Below are 22775 nucleotides of genomic sequence, written 5' to 3' on the forward strand. Positions count from 1 at the left end.
TAAAAGCTGTCCACATTTTAATTGGGCTTCCCGTAACAAAACAATGGCATGTAGCACAGAAAAGCCTTATAAAGAAGCCAGACAGGAACATAGGAAGCTGGCCTTATTCAGTGTCAGGGCAGCTGCCCATCTAGCTCAGCACCGTTAACACTGATTGGCAGCAGCTCTCCCAGGTTTCAGACAGGGCATTCCCAGCTCGACCTGCAGATGCTGGGGATTGAACCTGGGACCTAATAATAATAATAATTTATTATTTATACCCCACTCATCTGGCTGGTTTTCTTAGCCACGCTGGGCAGCTTCCAACAAAATATTAAAATACAATAGTCCTTCAGATATTAAAAGCTTCCCTAAACAGGGCAGCCTTCATATGTCTTCTAAAAGTCAGATAGTTGTTTATTTCCTTGACATCTGATGAGAGGGCATTCCACAGGGCAGGCGCCACCATCAGGAAGGCCCTCTGCCTGGTTCCCTGTAACCTCACTTCTCGCAGGGAGGGAACTGCCAGAAGGCCCTTGGAGCTGGACCACAGTGTCTGGGCTGGGCGATGGGGGTGGAGACGCTCCTTCAGGTATACAGGACCGAGGCCGTTTAGGCTTTAAAGGTCAGCACCAAAACAGTGGTACCTCGGGTTAAGTACTTAATTTGTTCCGGAGGCCTGTTCTTAACCTGAAACTGTTCTTAACCTGAAGCACCACTTTAGCTAATGGGGCCTCCTGCTGCTGCCGTGCTGCCGGAGCACGATTTCTGTTCTCATCCTGAAGCAAAGTTCTTAACCCAAGGTAGTATTTCTGGGTTAGCGGAGTCTGTAACCCGAAGCGTCTGTAACCTGAGGTACCACTGTACTTTGAATTGTTCTCCCCCTGCCTATTTTTCTCCTGTGTTTTCCTTCTTCACCTTTCCCCTCTTGCTCCCCCCCCCCCCTCCATTCATTCAGGCTTACCTGCTTATGTAATGGTTATCATTTAATTGCATGCGTGAAGAGATGAACAGTGGCTGAATGTGTAAAGTCCCTTTATTGTTAAAAAATAAAACCGCCATAATTTTTTTATTGGGTGGTTTAGGGAAGATTTACAGTGCTGCACTGAAGGAGAGAGAGAAACAGATTGAAAAATTAAGTGTGTGTGTGTGTGCACAAACACATGTATACATTAAGATAGGATCAGCCATTTAAAATTTATTTTCACTTACTGCTAAAATTAATAAAATGTAAATAAAGATGATAACGCATATAAATGTGAAGAATTTGCTGCCCTTTGCAGTACCCCAGATTTGTTGCCTGAGCTTGGCTTCCTCGCCATCACTTATAATACCAACCCTGTCCCTGAGTTTGGCCCGTAATTAGCAGCTTCCCAGGATCTCTGGAACAGCCGCTTACATTAATCAGTACAATGAATAAGTTACTCAGATACGGCACACGAAGGGAGCATTGTGCAGAGCTTAAGCCAGTATTTTGGAATTCAGTGTAGATAAACAAAGCTTAACATTTTCTTCGCACTCAAAAGGGTAGGATTACATCGCTCTGTATAATGGACTCCGTTAGTGGTATTTGTGGGAAACGTTCAATCTCCAGTTGTTTCTTCCACATGCTAATATTATCTTTAGGAGGTCAAAACAAAAAACAAAAAAAAGGGAGTCAAGACAGATCCTGGACCACAGCCTTGTCCTAATGGTTTATCCTGGAGAGATAAGCAATCCACTATGGTTGCTTCCTTGAAGATCAGGGATATGGAGGCTTTGTCCTCCAGATGTTGCTGGACTACATCTCCCATCAGCCCCATTTTTTAATGGAAAAGGGATGTGTCTGAACACTTTAGAAAAGGTTCACCAGCACTTTGTCTTAATACTCAAAGTTCTAAGACTTTTTTTCTGGTTATCTTCACAGTAAGAAGGAAGGAAAGAAGTGGACCTGTGGATAACGTTAGCATTGGGGAATTTGTTAGTATCTCAGTTAGTGTCAGGTCACTTGTGGATTGGGAAGTGGCTAATTTCCTAAGTTAGTATACTTGATTAACTGCTGGTTAACTGCTGTCCTTCTCGTGCATTCGCTGGAATAAGATGGAATGTGAATAAGCCCTGCACACAGAGCACTTCCGTGCAAACCGGCAAACAAACCAATGCCTTCGATTAAATTCAATAATATTTCACTTGAGCTGGGAAAATGTGCTTAACAGTTTCAGAACAAGCTGGGATATTGGTGGGGGACTTGGTGGCAAAGCATGCTCACACCCAGCTCAGGTTGATTTGCTTGCTCCCGCCATTTCTGCACTGAGAGGCTTTGGCCTCAGTGATCTATACCAGACTTCCTCAAACTCGGCCCTCCAGATGTTTTTGGCCTACAACTCCCGTGATCCCTAGTGTGCTGGGCCCAGGGGTAGTCCGAGAATCTGGTCCAGAATCTGAAGGTTCCGCTGGGAGTCAGTGCAACAGGGCCGAGGCAGGAAACCAGGCAAGGACAGGTACAGGATCTCAGGCAGGATCTGGCATACAGCAGTGTTGCTCCCACAACCTGGGGCGGGGTCCGACAGCCTTTTATCTTTGTTGGGGTAGCGGCCGGTCCTGATCCCCCAGCGACTCACTTCCCTGTTTCTCCTGAAGGCAAGCACTCCTCCTGCGAGTACTCAGATCTCTCCTTCTCTCAGAACTTAGTATTTGCAGCTCGGGAGATGTCGGTGGGTTACTAGACCCAGGGGCCGCCTCAGCCTCCCCTGACCCAACCGGTAGTGGAGCAGCTGTAAGTGATGGCCCAGCTGAAGGCAATGAGGTAATCCCTGCATCTGAAGCCAGGGCATGCTCAGGCCCCTGACTCAGCCCAGCTGGTGTTTGTTGCAGGGGAACCTGTGCAGACTGGGACTCTTCAGGACCAGGCCCCAGACTTGGTTCAGATGATGCCTGAGGCAAAGGATCTGGTTCAGACTGAGACTCCTCTGGTTCCGAGCCCGAGTCCCAGGCCATCACACCTAGCTAGCAGGACCAGTGGTCAGGGATGATGGGAATTGTAGTCTCAAAACATCTGGAGGGCTGAGTTTGAGGAAGCCTGATCTATGCTGTAATAATCTCCTGGATAGATTACTGCAATGCATTCAACATGGGGCAATCCTTGACGACTGGCCAGAAGCTGCCCAATGGCAAGAGGACATCATATCCCCTCTATCCCCAGGGCACTGCCTGTGGTCGGCTAGGCCTAAATCAGGTAAGCTCACGAGGGCCCAGTGAGAGGCAAGGGGACACCAGAGGTCACTTTGTCAAGGATCTCCATCACACCTTGTTCTGTAGCTCTTCCACTGTAAACACAGTCCCCACGAAATGCACATCCTCCTCCTCCTCCTTTGGGTGTTTCGTAGCTAGTTTGAAGAAGAAAGTAATTTTGATACCCTGGGAAAGCTGTTTTTCCGAGTGGTAAAGTGCTGTGCTTCTTCTCCTAGCGGAAAAGTAGGAAAGTGGTTTTTTGAATCCCTCTTTGCAGATGTTTATCTCTTTGGCAGCAGGCTTTCCAGACTCCTTGAAAAACACTCTCAGGATGCGTGAGAAGGCCCCCAGAAGAAAGGTTTTATATAGGCGTCCTCCAAAGAATCTTGGGACTAAACATAATCCAGCCACTATGCATCATGTAGGAAGCGATCGGTTTGAAAGGAGCATTTTTAGTTTCAAAAACAAGGATCTGGAGGTTCATCTGCTGATCACGCAACTAATTGCACAACTCATTTCATAGAAATATTTCAGAGCCCATTCACAAGTTCAAAGGAAAGAAAGCGAGTGATGAAGGAAGCTGGCCATGCGACAATTAATTGTGGAATATCTAGAACTTTGCAGACTTTGGAGTTATTCAGAATTCCTCATCTAGCAGAATCCTATAGTTTGTCACTAACGTTTGCTTGCTTACCTTTCTGTTAACCTGAAATTCAGTGGCCTCTCCTTGATAACGAAACAGGCAAAAGCTGCGATAAAACTCCTACGGAGCAAGTCCAACCTTGGCCTAAGCAATGGGAGGTTTCACTTTTCAAGGAAGTGTGGAAATTCCATATTGGAATGTTGGTGGCCTCTCCCTTTGCTGTGAATATTCATTCGCTCGTCCTCCAGTAATGAATGTCATGTGTGCACAGAAAACCCTTTCCAAGATGCTGTGGAACGGGGAAGGGAAATGCTGTGTTCCCATAATTGTTGTGCTCTGTGCCACACACTGCAAAGGCTGCATTGTTGCGGTAACACACAGTCTGTCACTGCAGGCTGTTTAGGCTTAGGGTCTGTTTTCTTCTTGCCAATCTTGCTGTCGCTAAATTGATGGCAAGGCTCCCATTAACTTAAGTGGGAACAGAATGAACCTAGGCTTCGCTGAAATATAGTAGGGTTGTGTTTGTCCAGTATTGGTGTTTCAATGGACAGCTCCAAGCTCTCAATGCTGTCGCTTTAATGTCATGTATACTGGCGTAGCGTGGAGGGTAAAGTATGTGTGCTATGAGCCAACAGCTCTGCAGTTCAAATCTCACTAGGTCGCCATAGACCAGTCATTGTTTCCCTGACATCAGCCTGCCACCTGAGGAAACGTAACAGTGGCCTACTTTATAAAGGTAAAGGAACCCCGACCATTAGGTCCAATCGTGGCAAACTCTGGGGTTGCGGCACTCATCTCGTTTTATTAGCCGAGGGAGCTAATACGAGGGAGTACAGCTTCCGGGTCATGTGGCCAGCATGACTATGCCGCTTCTGGTGAACCAGAGCAGCGCACGGAAATGCCGTTTACCTTCCTGCTGGAGTGGTACCTATTTATCTACTTGCACTTTGACGTGCTTTCAAACTGCTAGGTTGGCAGGAGCTGGGACCGAGCAACGGGAGCTCACCCCGTCGTGGGGATTCGAATCGCCGACCTTCTGATCGTCAAGTCCTAGGCTCTGTGGGTTAACCCACAGCGCCACCCGCATCCTACTTTATAGGGTGGCTGTAATGACTGAGATTATGTACGTGAAGCACTCTGAACCCTCAACTTGGTTAAATAGTATTGTTAAGAAAGCGCTGAGACAGTGAGCTATGCTCAGGGCGACCCAGTGGATCTCTGGCTGAACTCTGCCCCTTTCCACATGGCTCTTATACCTCACAGTCCCGTTCAATCTTTCTTCAATGCATTGCCGTTCTCCTCATTATTCTGAGTCATGAGACGTGTCAAGGGCAGGGTGTATCTGAGATTTGGTACCTTTTGTGGGGGAAAGAACACTGCAGATCTAAAATGTCAGCCTAATATTTGGGTTTATGTTTTAATTGATTAGTATGTATGCACCTGTCTTGTATATGGTTTGTACAGGGTTTCCCCCCCCCCCCAGCTGGAACTCACTGGAAGTCAGTTCCGGCACCTCTCAGGTGGGTGCCATTGCCATTATAAGAGAACCGTGGGGTGTCCCAGCACCTCTTTTTCTAGAAAAATAGCACTGGGTTTGAATTGCATTGTGAAATCGCTTCGAGGTGCTTCATAAATGAAATTATGTGCACCATTAAAACTCACCAGTCCAACAGAGAACACTGGATGCAGCTCAGCAGTTCTGCATTTCATGTAGAATGTTATCCATCACAAGCTTAATTGTTTATAATTTCCCCCATTGAAAATCAAAGGCGTTCACTCCCTAAGCAGTCTAGCATAAATCAGAAGAATGGTTGCACATCTTAGGCATGGTTGCTTAGCTGCACATCGTTTTTGCTGTATTGTTTTTAATAGTCAGTTGGAAACCGCCCAGAGTGGCTGGGGAAACCCAGCCAGATGGGCGGGGTATAAATAAATTATTATTATTATTATTATTATTATTATTATTATTATTATTATTATTCCCAAGCAGAGCTGCAAAATGCGGCAGCAAGCAAGCTGAGGAAAGATATTTGCAAAACAAAAAAGCCATGATTTGTAAAAGGAATTCATGCTTATTGATAGCGCCATTAAAAGTTTTCCTGATGGAAATTTCATTTTATGGTGATTGTATCATCTGTACTTTTAATTTGTGTTTGACACTGCTAATGGCCTCATAGGCTGAGCAAATGCATTTCTGGATGGTTGGTAAAGGGAGATTGGGATTCACTAGTAAGATCATACAAAAATGAGATACTAACAACTGCTCAGGAAAGCATTTTAATGGCCCACACATCTAGCAAATGGTCTCCCCCTCCCCATATGCTGTGCTTTGTTTATATAATTAGTTTGTGGTGTCTGAATAAGTTCAGTAAAATTCAATTTAAAATAATTGGTACACTTATGTTTTCCAAAAAGGTAAAATTACTGAATAAACTGGTACCACGGAAGGGAGTATGTGATGGGACTGTGATTTGCAGCCAGCCAAGGGTTCTTAATTCTTGATCTGAAGCCAGGATTCTGCTTGGATGGGGAACTAAGGTTATTCTAATGCTTTTCTTGCCTCTGAAGTTAGTAAGTGATGAAAGGCAACTCTAAACAACAGAGTTACAGATATCTTCAGAGTTACGTTGGAGGGAATAGCATTCAGCTTACAAGGAATCCCCATATTTCTGAGACAGGAATACCAAAATAGGTTTGACTGCTATCGTGAGAATAGTTGTTTTAAAGTCGTCCCCACCCCCAGCCCCGCTCAGATGTGAGAATCAAGACACACTTTTGAACAAATGAGGACGAAACCTATAGAGCAGCCACGTTACATAGGATACACTATTATTTTTATTGTTTATTTATATAGACATCCTTTATATGCTAAATGGCTTGAAGGCTGTCAGAGGGCAGTTCTGTTTTCGAAGGCCTGCTCTGTCTAAAGTCCAGCAGAAAGATAAAAAGGTAAAGGGACCCCTGACCATTAGGTCCAGTCGTGACTGACTCTGGGGTTGCGGCGCTCATCTCGCTTTATTGGCCGAGGGAGCCGGCGTACAGCTTCCGGGTCATGTGGCCAGCATGACTAAGCCGCTTCTGGTGAACCAGAGCAGCACACGGAAACGCTGCTTACCTTCCTGCCGGAGCGGTACTTATTTATCTACTTGCACTTTGATGTGCTTTCGAACTGCTAGGTTGGCAGGAGTAGGGACCGAGCAACGGGAGCTCACCCCATTGCGGGGATTCAAACTGCCAACCTTCTGATCGGCAAGTCCTAGGCTCTGTGGTTTAACCCACAGCGCCACGCGCGTCCCTAGCAGAAAGATACAGAGGGCTAATAAGAGAGGGGCAAGACTTCTGAAGTTTTCCATCTGCAGTTAGCACATGGGAATTAAACTGAGTAGGCACTCACAGAGTCACCTGTTCACTGCCTTGCCTGTTATGGTGAGTAGTCTGATATTTCTGATTAAATTAAAACAGTTATTTCATACAAACACACATGTTTGTTTGTGTGTGTGCATGAGAAGAAGACGACGACACTGGTTCGACCAGAGAACAAGTGAAGCAGGAGAAAACAACATCAAAGCCTTCTCTTGCTAGACTGTCCCCTCCTCCCTCTGCCCAGCCGACTTAGATTTTATGTCTAAACTACTTGTTTTAGTAGTTTAAAATTGTAAACTGCCTTGGGTGCCTTGGCAGAAAGGCAGTGTGTGTGTGTGTGTGTGTGTGTGTGTATACAAGCTTGTGTGAAGTGCTGTTATTTGCTTTTGTGGTTAGATGTAGTACGTGCTTACACACACACACACAAACCTGAGTCCTCTTCTTTTTTTAATACTGCAATTTCAATTTTTCAGTGAGATAACATTATTATTATTTTATTAAAGAAACCAAGAGAAGGCCTGTAACAACTTTGCCCTTTTTTTCTGACTGTCCTGTTGACATTGGCAGGCAGTTGGCTGTGATCGGCAACTCGGGAGTAACGCCAAAGAGGACAACTGTGGGGTCTGCGCAGGAGATGGCTCGACGTGCAGGCTGGTGAGGGGGCAAACTAAGACACACCTTTCGCCAGAGAAAAGTAAGTTAATTATCGTTCATTCTAACCCTCTAACCCCCAGTGGTTCACTCGGAGCTCTCTGGTTCTGCAGCTCCTGCTCAGCCTTATTCTGCGGGATCTGGCGCCGGAGCGGCACACGACAACTGAGCGTGCTCAGTGGCTGCAGGATTTTGATGCGAGAGGCGGAGGATGATGGGAAACGGTCTTTGTGTATGGGATGGAATATCCTGGAAGAGCTTGTGGCTGGCTAGATGGAACCTGATGCAACATTTTTCTGCAGGGTCCCTCTTAAAAGGTAAAGGTAAAGGGACCCCTGACCATTAGGTCCAATCGTGACCGACTCTGGGGTTGCGGCGCTCAACTCGCTTTATTAGCTGAGGGAGCCGGTGTACAGCTTCCGGGTCATGTGGCTAGCATGACTAAGCCATTTCTGGCGAACCAGAGCAGCACACGGAAACGCTGTTTACCTTCCTGCCGGAGCGGTACCTATTTATCTTCTTGCACTTTGACATGCTTTTGAACTGCTAGGTTGGCAGGAGCAGGGACCGAGCAACGGGAACTCACCCCATCGCGGGGATTCGAACCGCCGACCTTCTGATCGGCAAGTCCTAGGCTCTGTTGTTTTACCCACAGCGCCACCCGCGTCCCCTTACCCAACAGTATTTCCCCAGCGAAATTTAATATGAGATAGAAGTGGACATAAGATGGGTCTGGGATATAAGCAGAGGTACCGTTGAACAGGATGAAACCCGTTATATTATCATGACATCCATGTGTGCAGCACCAGATTTTGAGAGGCTTCTGCCATTGTTTATTTTCCTTTTTGTCTCCACAAATGTGAGAAGTCTGGATGCTGAAGAAAGGTGTGAGTGTTGAGCAGAGGGAAGGTGAGGCCGGATGACTTACAACATTCGCTGACCAGCTGCCACCATGCCTGGTTCAACATTTAGCTCATCCATGAATCCATAGGGTAACCAAAGCCAGCTACTACCTTCTTTTTTTGCGCAGTTTCGTCTTTTATTCAGTCATCCCCATCTGCAGTGTGTGTGTGTGTGTGTGAGAGAGAGAGAGAGAGCACACTAAATGATACTCTCTTATTAAATCTGCCAGGAAAATCAGATGCATTTAGTCTCTTCTCAGACCAGTATGTATCGGTCACTCTCAGTGTGGCCAAATATATTAGAGGTTGTCAGGTGTGCGTGCAGGAGCCAGGCCAGGACTTTGCAGGACTGGGGCCTTCCTAAGTTTGTTCTGAAGAGGCAAGGCGTGGCCACACAGGTGAGGCTGATTGGTAACTCACAGCACCTGGTGGCAAGAGCCGGGAAGGTATATAAGGTCAGCATTTCCCTTTGGCTCTTTGCCACAGCAACACGTTCCCCGCCTTGCTTCTTGATCCTTGGACCCCTGACTTTGTGACTCCTTACTTCCTGACCCTCGGACCCTTGGCTTCTTGACTCCCAGCTCTCTGACCCTCAGACGCCTGACTTTCGGACTCTTGGCTTCTGGAGCCCCGTTCCTGCTCCCACCCAGCCATCTTGCCCTGGGTGCTGACATCCCCTGCCGGGACTTTGATTGCCCGTGAACCAGAACGGGACAGAGGAAGAAGAAGAAGAAGAAGAAGAGGAGGAGGAGTTTGGATTTGATATCCCACTTTATCACTACCCGAAGGAGTCTCAAAGCGGCTAACATTCTCCTTTCCCTTCCTCCCCCACAACAAACACTCTGTGAGGTGAGTGGGGCTGAGAGACTTCAGAGAAGTGTGACTAGCCCAAGGTCACCCAGCAGCTGTATGTGGAGGAGCAGAGACGCAAACCCGGTTCACCAGATTACGAGTCTACCGCTCTTAACCACTACACTACACTGGCAGAGGTTACTGCCCACACACTTCTGCTGAGCTTTCTTGCTTGTGTGGTGGCACCTCGGTAAAACCTTACTGTTTGTAGCAAGAGGTTTTCCCAGGAGGCAGAGGACAAGAACAGGAGTCATACTCAAATTCACAGTCAAGAGCTGCTTTATTGCTTGACTGGTTGCACAAGCATTTCTGTTACTATTATATACAAGCTATTTACATCCCTCCTTTATCTCTTGTGGGGGTCTGGACTATATTGGGGGGGGGGGGGATGAACGAATTCCTATGCCCCAGAAATAACCCAGAGATGCATTTTAAATAAAAGGACACATTCTACTCATGTAAAAAAACACTGATTCCCGGACCGTCCGCAGGCTGGATTTAGAAGGCGATTGGGCCGGATCCGGCCCCCGGGCCTTAGTTTGCCTGTCCATGGCCTAGAGGGCAAACAGAATGCATATGGCCCTGCGGGTTGCAAGGGAGGAGGAACTTGTACAGATCAGAGAGGAGGCAGCCAATCTGATACAAGTACTGAGAGTACTGAGGCTCCTGTTGTGATGTGGAAGCAGCTGGAGTTTGGCTTGAGACAGCACCTCACCAAGAATCTCAGCTTCTTGCTCGTTTCTAAGTGTGCTGCGATTTTATTGAGACGTTGAACCGTTGCCAGGAATGGGGGCTTCAAACAAAGCTTTGAGAAATGGTTGGCTTTATTGAGGGCCTGATCCCCCTCTGCATCTCGGCGCAAAGCGGCGCACTGCAGACTCCCACTGGTCTTGATGTTCTTTGGATCAAAGCCACAGTTACACGGTTTCGTCATCATTCCACTTCAGCGGGGTTTCGAGATGGAATCCTGCCTAAATCTTTCATTTCATTCTTTGGGCGGAAAGGTGTGACTCCACAATGCATGTAAGCATTACAGTGCCTAAAGTCGTATTTTACATAAGTCGTTCTTTGTCACTGTTGCGGTGCATAGTTTTTTTAAAAAGCAAAACGTTGCCCCCCGCGCCCCCCCCCCACTGTTGCTCATGTAGCATATGGAAGTTGTTTAGCGTAATGGTCCCTAGAGGGAAAGGAATGGGAAAACATAGTTTCTCTTAGTGATACCACATCAGCTGAGGTGTGTATAACATTTGCAGCTCTTACGGATGTCTTGCCAAGTGACTACGGCAAAGCAGCATGACCACAAGGCATTGTGCCAGGGCTGAGCTTGAGGTGTGCCAGGAGCCAGGAGGAGGAAGTTGTAGAGGAAGCCAGAAGCCAGGTCCAAAGGACAAGGTGAGAGGCAGGGTTGAGAAGTAAGCTAGGACCCAAAGTTCTTCACCTAGATCAAGGTTATCCTCTGAACTAGCCGGATGTTAATCCGGTTGATAATCATCACAGTCTGTCCGTCATTTGAAAAATTAAGACTTCAGAGCTGTCTTGCCCCAAAATGGCAACTTGATATTCCGTTTTGGCGACCGTAACCTTGGTTTAAGGAGCCATTTGGCACCTAGTTTATATATCTGATGGGACGCGGGTGGCGCTGTGGGTTAAACCACAGAGCCTAGGACTTGCCGATCAGAAGGTTGGCGGTTCGAATCCCCGCGACGGGGTGAGCTCCCGTTGCTCGGTCCCTGCTTCTGCCAACCTAGCAGTTCAAAAGCACGTCAAAGTGCAGGTAGATAAATAGGTACCACTCCGGTGGGAAGGTAAACGGCATTTCCGTGTGCTGCTCTGGTTTGCTAGAAGCAGCTTTGTCATGATGGCCACATGACCCGGAAGCTGTTCTCCGACTCCCTCAGCCAATAAAGCGAGATGAGCGCCACAACCCCAGAGTCGGCCACGACTGGACCTAATGGTCACGGGTCCTTATATATCTGAGTTTCTAACACTGTACTGCTGTAGTCCTGGCGGTTGACTGTAACAGGAGCTGCAAAAGAAAATACAAAATATTGCCTTTCCTTTTAACAAGCGGATACAGTGGTACCTCTGGTTACAAACTTAATTTGTTCCAGAGGTCCGTTCTCAACTTGAAACCGTTCTTAACCTGAGGCGCGCTTTCGCTAATGGGGTTTACCGCTGCGCGCATGCCTCTGATACACGACTTCCGCTCGCATCCCGGGACAGCGTTCGCAACCAGGAGCATCTACTTCTGGGTTAGCGGAGCTCGTAATCCGAAGCGTGCGTAAGGAGGACGGTTCATAACCAGAGGTATTACTGTAATTATAACCCCCTTGCACCTCTTCAGCATCTCAAAAGCACATTGCAGATCAAAACAGATTCAGATTGCTTTGACGTAATTAATTGTTTAGGCAAATACAGATCACAAGAGGTAATTAAGCAAATCAAAACCAGTGGGGCCTGAAACAAAACTCTGGGATATGGAGTACTCCACTTCAGGCTTCCAGCCAGCCATGCCTCTCGCCAAGGTACTTCATCCCTCTGCCACTCTCATTCCCATCTACGTCCCTTCCTTCCATCCCCGCATTTGCCATTGGACTGTTTTTGGGTTCTGCCCCCTCCCCCTTATTATTATTTTAACTTCTGCAAACCTTGGCATTTTCCTGAGCGTGCTGATCATTTGCTCTGCTTTCTCGTTGGTCCCGTTTGGCTACACGTAGCCAACGTAACTCAACACCTGAGTTTATGGTTAATGTGCATGGTTCCTGAATTGGTTCGCAGCCATAATAGGTGAAGTACCGAATAGTGGACGTTCTGCTGAAATTGTGAGGTCAAACGGCACAAAAGTAGCTGCTTTGAACATAGGAAGCAAGCTGTCAGCCTAATAGTCTGATTGCCTTTTTAGAAAGGCAACGCTGCCAGTAAGTTGTCAAGCCCCAACCCTCCCCCCCCCCAACTTTCTGGGGAAATGATCAAGCATTTGACTGATGATATTCAAAAAGAAAGTGTAATAAGTTGTAAAACCTGCCTGACCTCTGGGAAAGTGGAATATCTTAGGCCTTATGTGCATGGAACTCCCATCAGCATCAATATCAATTCTGTCTACTGGAAAGCTTTTAGGGCTGAACTCCTCCCTTCTCTCTCTCTCTCTCTCTCTCTCTCTCTGACTTTTCTCCTGTTTTAGTGACTGGCAAAACATAATCCGAAAATATTCCATTCTTGATGCAGACAAGAACTGAATAAGGCCTTGGAGAGTGTTGTGCAGAGTTCTTGACATGGTTTCAGTTCTTCTCTGAATGTCCTAATGCAAACACACTGGAGAAATCTGACAATAGCTATGTCCGCCCGCCCTTAGGGAAAACAAGGTCTTCATTCACATCCCTTCATGCCCCATGAACGTTCCCCATATACAAGTGTTCATATGCAAAATAGTTCTGGATTCGTTCCGGATGCTTCGAGGAAGCGATAAGAGAGGTAGTGCATGTGATTTGCACTAGATACGTTGTTGAAGTTTGATGCAGAGGAATTTGTAAAAGTTAACATCCCTATTTAATGGCTCATGAGTAATTTTCGACCCAAGCAGCTCTAGGGGTGGAGGACAACTTTCATTCAGTTTGCATTGAAAGGCATCTTACCAAATTGAAACTTTGTGAAACTCAGGCAAACTGGAACACAGTCATCCTTTGAAATCTCTATTTCTCCATTCTTTGCAATGCAGTTCTGCAGTCAGGTAAAATGTACGAAATGTACAGTGGTACCTTGAGTTAAGTACTTAATTCGTTCTGGAGGTCCATTCTTAACCTGAAACTGTTCTTAACCTGAAGCACCACTTTAGCTAATGGGGCCTCCTGCTGCTGCCGTGCCACCGGAGCACGATTTCTGTTCTCATCCTGAAGCAAAGTTCTTAACCCAAGGTACTATTTCTGGGTTAGCAGAGTCTGTACCCTGAAGCGTCTGTAATCCGAGGTACCACTGTATTTACTGGGGCTAAGTGTGCATAAAGATGCTTACGTTAGTGCAAGGAGCATACAAAATGCACTATATTGGGTGAAATTGCTTGCAGGAGCACATATATTAGGCAAACTTGCATATAAAATGTGTATAGCTGGAGAAATTTGCACTAAAATTATGAGGTGGACAAAAAATACTAACTAATGTGGAATTGTAGTGATCTGAATTTAATATTGAAAAAAGAGAGAGAAATGGAGAGAAACCAAAATGGACAATTTTTTCCCATCTTCAGGAAGGTCCTCATGTCAAAAATTGTGAGTAGCCACTGCCGCCCCCTATCTGCTCTTCCCCTGCCCAAGTCCCAAAAGTTTGCCTGGAGCAGGATAGAGAAAGATAGTGGCAGTGATCACTCTGCAGACCCCAGTTGACATCCCTTCCCACATGAGTTGGGTGATATGTCATGCAAAACCGGTTTGAATCCCATATAGTGATAAAAATTTCATAATTTTTGACCTGGCAATATATCTTGGACCATGGTGTGTGTGTGTGTGTGTTTGTGTGTGTGTGTGTGTGTTATGCAAAAGTCTCAATGTCGGAAAAGCCATGTAGCCAGCCAATGGCTCTCTCCGTTCCTTCAGCCCCTATGAACTGTCAGCTCTTCTCTCCCCTGGCAGGGTGCATCAAATCACAAGAGCAGGCGCCAGCAGAAATCACGATGCAGGAAAAATCATGAAGCCAGCCAAAGCCTCTACTTAGCTCCACCCTTATTTCAGACATCGTGATATAATGGTGTATTGCAATGTTTTGTGGTTGTTTAGTCATTTAGTTGTGTCCGACTCTTCATGAGAGCCAGTGTGGTGTAGTGGTTAAGAGCGGTAGTCTCATAATCTGGTGAACCGGGTTCGCGTCTCCGCTCCTCCACATGAAGCTGCTGGGTGACCTTGGGCCAGTCACACTTCTCTGAAGTCTCTCGGCCCCACTCACCTCACAGAGTGTTTGTTGTGGGGGAGGAAGGGAAAGGAGAATTTTAGCTGCTTTGAGACTCCTTAGGGTAGTGATAAAGTGGGATATCAAATCCAAACTCTTCTTCTTCATGACCCCGTGGACCAGAGCACGCCAGGCACTCTTGTCTTCCACTGCCTCCCACAGTTTGGTCAAACTCATGTTAGTTGCTTCGAGAACACTATCCAACCATCTCGTCCTCTGTCGTCCCCTTCTCCTTGTGCCCTCCATCTTTCCCAACACCAGGGTCTTTTCCAGGGAGTCTTCTCTTCTCATGAGGTGGCCAAAGTATTGGAGCCTCAGCTTCAGGATCTGTCCTTCCAGTGAGCACTCAGGGCTGATTTCCTTCAGAATGGATAGGCTGGATCTTCTTGCAGTCCATGGGACTCTCAAGAGTCTCCTCCAGCACCACAATTCAAAAGCATCACTGCCTTGTCACGGCAAATGGACTTGAATAACTCAGAGAAGCTATGAGCTATGCCATGTGTGGCCACCCATGACAGGTCATAGTGAAGAGTTTTGACTAAACGTGATCCACCTGGAGCAGGAACCGGCAAGCCACTCCAGTATCCCTGCCAAGAAAACTCCATGGACAAAAACAGCAGGCATATAAAAGTTATGACACTGGAAGATGAGCCCTTCAGGTTGGAAGGCATCCTACATGCTACTGAGGAAGAGTGGAGGACAAGTACAAGTAGATTCAGAGCTGATGAAGCGGCTGGGCCAAAGCCGAAAGGTCGCTCAGTTGTGGATGTGCCTGAAAGTGAAAGGAAAGTCCAGTCCTGTAAAGAAAAAAAATATTGCAATGTTTAGCTGATGATGCATCATGATGTTGAAAACCAGATATCGCCCAGCATTCTGGGTGAAGTGGCCTGGGGAAGGGTTTGCGCTGGCAGAAATTCCATGGCTAGAAATGTGATGTTACTAAACAAAATTAGCCACTGAATCAAAGCAATGCTACAGGCACTATCCTGGCCCACCTTCATGCTGAGTGCCTTGCTCTGAGGAAGGACCCTCTGAAGAGAAAAATGAATTTTTTTCCTCAGAGAAGAGGGGGAAAAGATTGCCAGTGCTGCATTAGCAGCAGAAAAAAGAAGGCAGGAGAAATTGAGAGTTGGGATGTGGTGGGGGAGGATGCGTGGAAGTGGTAGGAGGGGAGGGAAAAGGAGAAGTGGAGGTGGTGGAACATGGGTAGACAAACTAAGGCTCGGGGGCCGGATCCGGCCCAATCGCCTTCTAAATTCGGCCCGCAGATGGTCCGGGAATCAGTGTGCTTTTACATGAGTAGAATGTGTGCTTTTATTTAAAATGCACCTCTGGGTTATTTGTGGGGCATAGGTTCATTTTTTTAAAAAAAAAATAGTCCTGCCCCCCACAAGGTCTGAGGGATAGTGGACTGGCCCCCTGCTGAAAAAGTTTGCTGACCCCTGTGGTGAAACCTCAACACAGTTGTGTGTGAGTTTTAAGCACAAAAAATGATTTGTGCTTCTTTTTTGTAAGTTTTAAAGCTATTGTCTTTACGCTAGCAGTGATGCAGCCGGACGAGAGAGAGAAAGGGAGAATGAAAGATCCAGGTAAATAGATAAAAATGTGATTACTATTTTTCTGGTAAATTAAAAGTGTTTTGAGTTTAGAAATCCCTTTTCTAAGCAATTTCCTAAAGCAGTTACAGGTCAATAAGCAGCAGCGTTTTCTTTCCAGATGTCTTATAGAGAGGGAGTCTCCCTCTCTATCAGATCTCTCCTGTATGGAAAAGAAACATTTGAAATTATTTTAGCAGCTATCTCACAAATCAACTCGTTGTTTAAAGGTTCCAAGAGGATCCTCTGGACGTTTGCCTCAAACCAGTCAAGTGTTTATGGCTGAAAGCCGATGCCCTAATGAGTATCATAAGGGGACGGAACAATATTGCATTCCGTCGTGGGCAGAAAAGGCTTACTGTGTTAGGGCTGTTTCTTCTACCTCTGTGGTCTCACCTGAGCCCCTTCTCCAGAATTTTGGAGATTTTGCTTGGCGATACCGGCATTCGATGAGAATAAGCTGCAAGCTCTGGTATTTCTTTCTGTTGAATGATGTGGCACCAGGCTAAGATGGATTTTATCTGTCTAATGACCCATAAGTCCTTTTTTATTTCCTGAGATCTGTCTTGCTGGTTTTAGAATTTAATGACTTCATTTCCCCCCCCAAAAAAAAACTTTGGAATGTGCTGGCTTTTTAACTCTTTGGAAGTACCAGCAGGTTTCCAAAATGTACATCGCTGCTTGTGAATTGGCGGCGTGCTTGCGATCCCAGGAGACCTTCCGTAGGGGAGAGGAGAGTGTCTGAGGCAGGGAACTCCTGGCATTAAACACCTCTCTTCCCACTTTCTCAGCCCATGTGCTGGGGTATGCATTGCAAGTCGGGGAGAGGCGACAACAAAGGAAAGAGAGACAAGCCCCCACTCTTCTCCAGACGATTGCAGCCATTTACAGTGCCTGCATTGCACATAACTCTCTGGCGGGCTGGAGCCATAAACAGAAGCACTCCATACAGCAACCTTTTAGTGGGGAGGGGAGACCCCACTTGCCACGCAGAGCTGGTGGGCTGCCTGCAGTTTCCAGGTTCCCAGATAGTATAGCTCTGGCATATATATTTGTGTCACAGTTGTTTCTTCTTTTTTTTTTTAATAATATTTTATTAAGTTTTAACAATAAAAAATTATAAAACAACAAATAAGAAAGAAAAAAAACACAAGAAAAAAGATACAAAAATACACAATACAAAAATACAAGCATTTAACATAAAAAGGAAAGAAAAAAAGAGCACAAAATAAAAAAAACATAAATCCCTCTTTTTTAATTTCTCATCTTCAATTAACTTATTTTCCTGACTTCCTCACGCCACCCTTTTTTGTATCCCATTTGATAATTGGTTCAGCAAATTCATATCCTGTTAGTTTATCCTTAATTATTTTTCCTCACATACTATAACTTCAAATTTTCATCTATTATCAATCCAATCTTACATTTTACCATGTTGCTAGAACCCCTTCATTTCATTTCTATGTCATCAACACTCAGAAATTTTACAATGTTTTTGTAAATAAATTTCCTCCAATCTTCTTCCACCGACTCTTCTCCCTGGTCTCGGATTCTGCCAGTCATTTCCGCCATTTCCATGTAGTCCATTACTTGCATCTGCCATTCTTCCAGAGTGGGTAGGTCTTGTGTCTTCCAATGCTTTGTGATGAGGTGCCACAGTTGTTTCTAATCAAATACGATGTGCAGGTTTTTTGAGTTGCTGCAAATGGTTAGACTGCAGCTGGACTACTGCAATGTGCTCTACATGGGGCTATCTTTGAAGGTGACCCGGAAACAATTACCATATTTTTCAGTGTATAAGACTAGGCTTCTTTTTTCCTAAAGAATAATGTCAAAAATTAGAGGGCGTCTTATACACGGATAGTGCCGAGGGTGGACTGGCAATTGGTCGTTTCCACAAAAATAGTCTTATACATGGGGGAGGCTTATAGATGGAAAAATACAGTATTCCAGAATGCGGCAGCTAGACTGGTTACTGGGAGTGACCGCTGAGACCTTATAACACCGGTCCTGAATGATCTACATTGGCTCCCAGTACATTTCCGAGCACAATTCAAAGTGTTGGTCTGACCTTTAAAGCCCTAAATGGCCTCGGTCCAGTATATCTGAAGGAGTGTCTCCACCCCCATCATTCAGCCTGGACACTGAGGTCCAGTGCCAAGGCCTTCTGTCAGTTCCCTCCCTGCAAGAAGTGAAGTTATAGGGAACCAGGCAGAGGGCCTTCTCTGTAGTGGCGCCCGCCCTGTGGAACGCCCTCCCTTCAGATGTCAAGGAAATAAACAACTATCTGACTTCTAGAAGACATCTGAAATCAGCCCTGTTTAGGGAAGTTTTTAATGTTTGATGTTTTATTGTGTTTTGAATATCTTGTTGGAAGCCGCCCAGAGTAGCAGGGGAAACCCAGACGGATAGGCGGGGTATAAGTAATTATTATTATTATATAGCAGTGCATCTGCACTGCATGCAGAAGGCCTCAGGTCCAGTCTCTGGCATTTCCTTGGAAAGTTGCCCAGAAACCGTGGAAAGTTGCTGCCAGCCAGTGTAGAAAATGCTGAGCTGGATAGCTCAGTGGTCTGAATAAGACAGCTTCTGGTGTTGGAGCACTGACTACATGTGACTACATTTCTTTGTTTAACTCAATTTTATACTGAGATTATCTATATCTATCATCTATCTATCTATCTATCTATCTATCTATCTATCATCTATCTCTATCTATCATCTATCTATCTCTATCTATCTATCATCTATCTATCTATCTATCTATCTATCTATCTATCTATCTATCATCTACAGTGGTACCTCGCAAGACGAATGCCTCGCAAGACGAAAAACTCGCAAGACGAAAGGGTTTTTGGTTTTTTGAGTTGCTTCGCAAGACGAAAACGTCTTGCAAGTTTGTTTCCTTTTTCTTAAAACCGTTCTTAAAACCAGGGTGCATTGCTTGAAGAGGTGCAGTTGCGACTTGACTTTGAGGAGCAACTCATAGCACGCGGTGTAGTAGCCTTTTTTGAGGTTCTTGATGACTTTGGTATTTTTGAAGCTTTTCCAATTTTCAATGCATTCCTACGGGAAACCGTGCTTCGCAAGACGAAAAATTCGCAAGACGAAAAAACTCGCAGAACGAATTAATTTCATCTTGCGAGGCACCACTGTATCTATATAAAATCTCAGCACAGTTCACAACCTAACTTGAAGGATCGGGTGGAACATTGCAAAATACCAAAATAAAACATTACAGATGAAGGTCGAATGCAAAATATGCCTTGTCCATCATCTCAGCAAGCATATCAGCTAGTTTAGGCTGAGAGATAGTGACTGGCTCACTCCTCACCTGAGTGGTGATTTGTACCTGGGTCTTCCCAGGCCCATTCCAACACTCAAACCCACAGACAACAACTCTATGAACAGGGGTGGGGCTGAGCTGCAAGAGGCTCTCCATCTTGCTTTGTTCTGCCCTCAGAGTCTTGAGCGTTGGACAGATTCAAGATTATCAATGACTATTAGGCATGATGGCTATATTCTGCCTCCACAGAGGCAGTAGTGCTTCTGAATACCAGTTTCTGGAAGCAGTAGGAGGGGAAGGTGGTCTTGTGAATGGGTCCCGCCTCAGAGTTTCCCACAGGGGCTGCCGCTTTGAGAATAGGATGTTGGGCTAGATGGGACGATCTGATCTGGTAGGTTCTTCATATGTTCTTATGAGGTTTATGCAGTGCTATTTTTCTTAAAATAAAAAAGCACTGCATTTTTTAGAATGCCTCCCATGTTCTCTTATAATGGCAATGGCGCCCATCTGAGTTCCAGAGAGTTCTGGCTGAAAAATGCCTTGGGTTTATGTGTGAGAATGGGAGATGGATGGTGTCAGGAGCTGGGCAGAAGAGGAATGGTGGAGACTGCCTCCTCAGCTTGACCCTTCCAGGGAGGAGGAAGACAGTTTAGAATTACAACAGGGGGTTGAGGGAGATCACAGCTCAGAGGTGGATGAGGGGGAAAGTAAGGAAATAATGGGAGAGGAGGAGGATGGAGAGGAAGCAACAGGAGGGTGACAACTGATGGACACAGTGTCTTTAGAAAGCATTCCAGACCCCCCCCCCCAAACCTGGCAAGCCTTGAAAGTAGGAGAGCAAAGAGCTCAAAGACAGAGGGCACTTACCAGCACCCATAGAGGAGACGATGAGACTGGTGAATGAGGAAGTGGAAGAGATGGGGAAGGGGGTGGAGATTCACTCGGGACAACTCCATTATTCAAGAGGCTGGGTTCTATAGCCTCTCTCTGTAAATACTGAATAAAAAGTGGACGGTAAGAAACATCTCCTTGTCTTTGTACAGTGGTGCCCCGCAAGACGAATGCCTCGCAAGACAGAAAACCCGCTAGACGAAAGGGTTTTTCGTTTTGGAGGCGCTTCGCAAAACGAATTTCCCTATGGGCTTCCTTCGCAAGACGAAAGCCCATAGGGAAATCTCCGGGACAGCGGGGAAGCGCAGCGCGTCTTCCCCACTGTCCTCGGACATCCTCCCACCGCCAGGCTTCGGAAGGCTGCTCCGAAGCCTGGCGGGGGGCGGAGAGGTTTTTTAAAAACCACGGGACAGCGGGGGACTTCTCCGCTGTCCGGGGCGATTTTAAAATGCTGCCGGGCGGCAGCGCTGCCGCCCAGCAGCATTAAAAAAAACCCGGGACAGCGGGTTTAAAATCGCCCCGGCAGCGCGATTCTCCGCTGTCCCGGATGGCTTTTGAAGGCAGGCGGGGGGTGAAAGTCTTTGCTCCCCCCCCCGCCTGCCTTCAAAAGCCCTCCGGGACAGGCAGGCAGGGGGGAGCAAAGACTTTCGCCCCCCGCCCGCCTTCAGAAGAGGTCCTGGACCTCTTCTGAAGGCGGGCGGGGGGCGAAAGTCTTTGCTCCCCCTTGCCTGCCTTCCCGGGAGAGCGGAGAAACGCAGCGCGTTTCTCCGCTGTCCCGGAGGGCTTCTGAAGGCAGGCGGGGGGGGGGGGGAGCAAAGACTTTCGCCCCCCGCCTGCCTTCAGAAGAGGTCCAGGACCTCTTCTGAAGGCTGGCGGGGGGCAAAAGTCTTTGTCCCCCCTGCCTGCCTTCCCAGGGGCTTTTAAATCGCCCCGGACAGCAGAGAAGCCCTCCGCTGTCCCGGGGTTTTTTAAAATGCTGGGGGTGGGAAGAAAAGCCCTTGTCCCCCCCCCCCCAGCCTTCAGAAGAGGTCGGGGGACAGACTGTCCCCGGACCTGGTCTGAAGTCGGTTTCCCTAGGAACGCATTAATTGATTTTCAATGCATTCCTATGGGAAACCGTGCATCGCAAGACGAAAAACTCGCAAGAAGAAAAAACTTGCGGAATGAATTAATTTCGTCTTGCGAGGCACCACTGTACGTTCCTGGGCAACCGGCCGTGGGAGTCGCTGACAGCAGCCTGACAGATGGATGAAGGAGAAGGATGGAATGAGAGAGAAAGGGTATCTCTTGTATCTTCTTCTCGCTTTGGCTCCACTTGCTACCTGTTTCCCCACAAAGGAACTTGGCCCTTGAGTCCTTATTGAGCCCTTAAAGATTGCCCACTGCACTCTTAACCTATCCTAATTGCGTTACTAACAGCCTTTTGGTGGGTTTATCTTTCATGATTCAGTGGTCTTGTAAAGATTTCCAGATGAACATAAATAATCATGGGTAAATTATAACTCCACCTGATATGCAGTAATGAGATTACCACACCTAGCATGGCTGTTCCAGCAGCTGTAACCCAACGTGTTGATTGTGGACGCACACTCTCATAGGAATGAATTCCTGAAACAACAGTACTTCTAAACGGTTAGGCATATGGTGATTTTGTTTTATTTTCAATAATAATAATAATAATAATAATAATAATAATAATAAAATTTATTTATACCCCGCTCTCTCTGGTCAGAGCCAGCACCAGTAAAATTACAATAAAAACATAAACGGGGGGGGGGGGGACCAAACCAATTTAAAATACAGGTTAAAATACAGTTTAAAATGGAGCCTCATTGTAAAAGTAGCCCACAGATCAAAACCATAAGGGGAGGGAAACATAAGGGTCAGACTGAGTCCAAACCAAAGGCCAGGCGGAACAGCTCTGTCTTGCAGGCCCTGCAGAAAGATGTCAAGTCCCACAGTGTCCTAGTCTCTTGTGACAGAGCATTCCACCAAGTCGGGGCCAGTACTGAAAAGGCCCTGGCCCTAGTTGAGACCAATCAAAGCATCTTGCTACTTGGGACCTCCAAAGTGTTGTCATCTGTGGACCTTAAGGTCCTCCGTGGGGCATACCAGGAGAGGCGTTCCCGTAGGTACGTGGGTCCTAGGCCGCATAGTCCTTTACTTTCAGTATTGTCTACATGAAGATTGTATCACATCATTTCACCTCTCATTCACACAGTAGACATAACTAGCTGCTCTCCTGGTAACAAGGTCAATCCCCACTTGGCAGATGGGGCATATGAAATGTGACCCACGACTAATTTAATGTATCGTTCTGCGTTTATGAGGGTTTATATGATCGTATGCATTTCAGTTTGTACCCTTCACTGAATCCATTGGGATGAAGGGTAGGCTAAAAGTCACCTTAAGCAACCAATCAACAAATGGTGGATGTTTTATAACCCAAATCCTCCTTTCCAGTGGAT

At 46.5% G+C, this 22775-nt stretch overlaps 1 protein-coding gene across 2 annotated transcripts in view; it reads left to right on the forward strand.

The window, feature by feature from the left end:
• ADAMTSL3 (ADAMTS like 3) overlaps positions 1–22775 on the forward strand; it is a 271063-nt gene that overhangs the window by 134768 nt on the left and 113520 nt on the right. For both annotated transcript variants that reach the window (XR_013390636.1, XM_077918855.1), the window contains exon 6: positions 7763–7889. Coding sequence is in view for 1 of the 2 variants with exons in the window: in XM_077918855.1 (XP_077774981.1) it covers positions 7763–7889 (127 nt within the window). In the remaining variant the exon portion in view is untranslated. The remainder of the gene's footprint in view (positions 1–7762; positions 7890–22775) is intronic.

Source organism: Podarcis muralis, chromosome 14 (assembly GCF_964188315.1).
Source record: "Podarcis muralis chromosome 14, rPodMur119.hap1.1, whole genome shotgun sequence".
Classification (NCBI taxonomy): Eukaryota; Metazoa; Chordata; class Lepidosauria; order Squamata; family Lacertidae; genus Podarcis; species Podarcis muralis.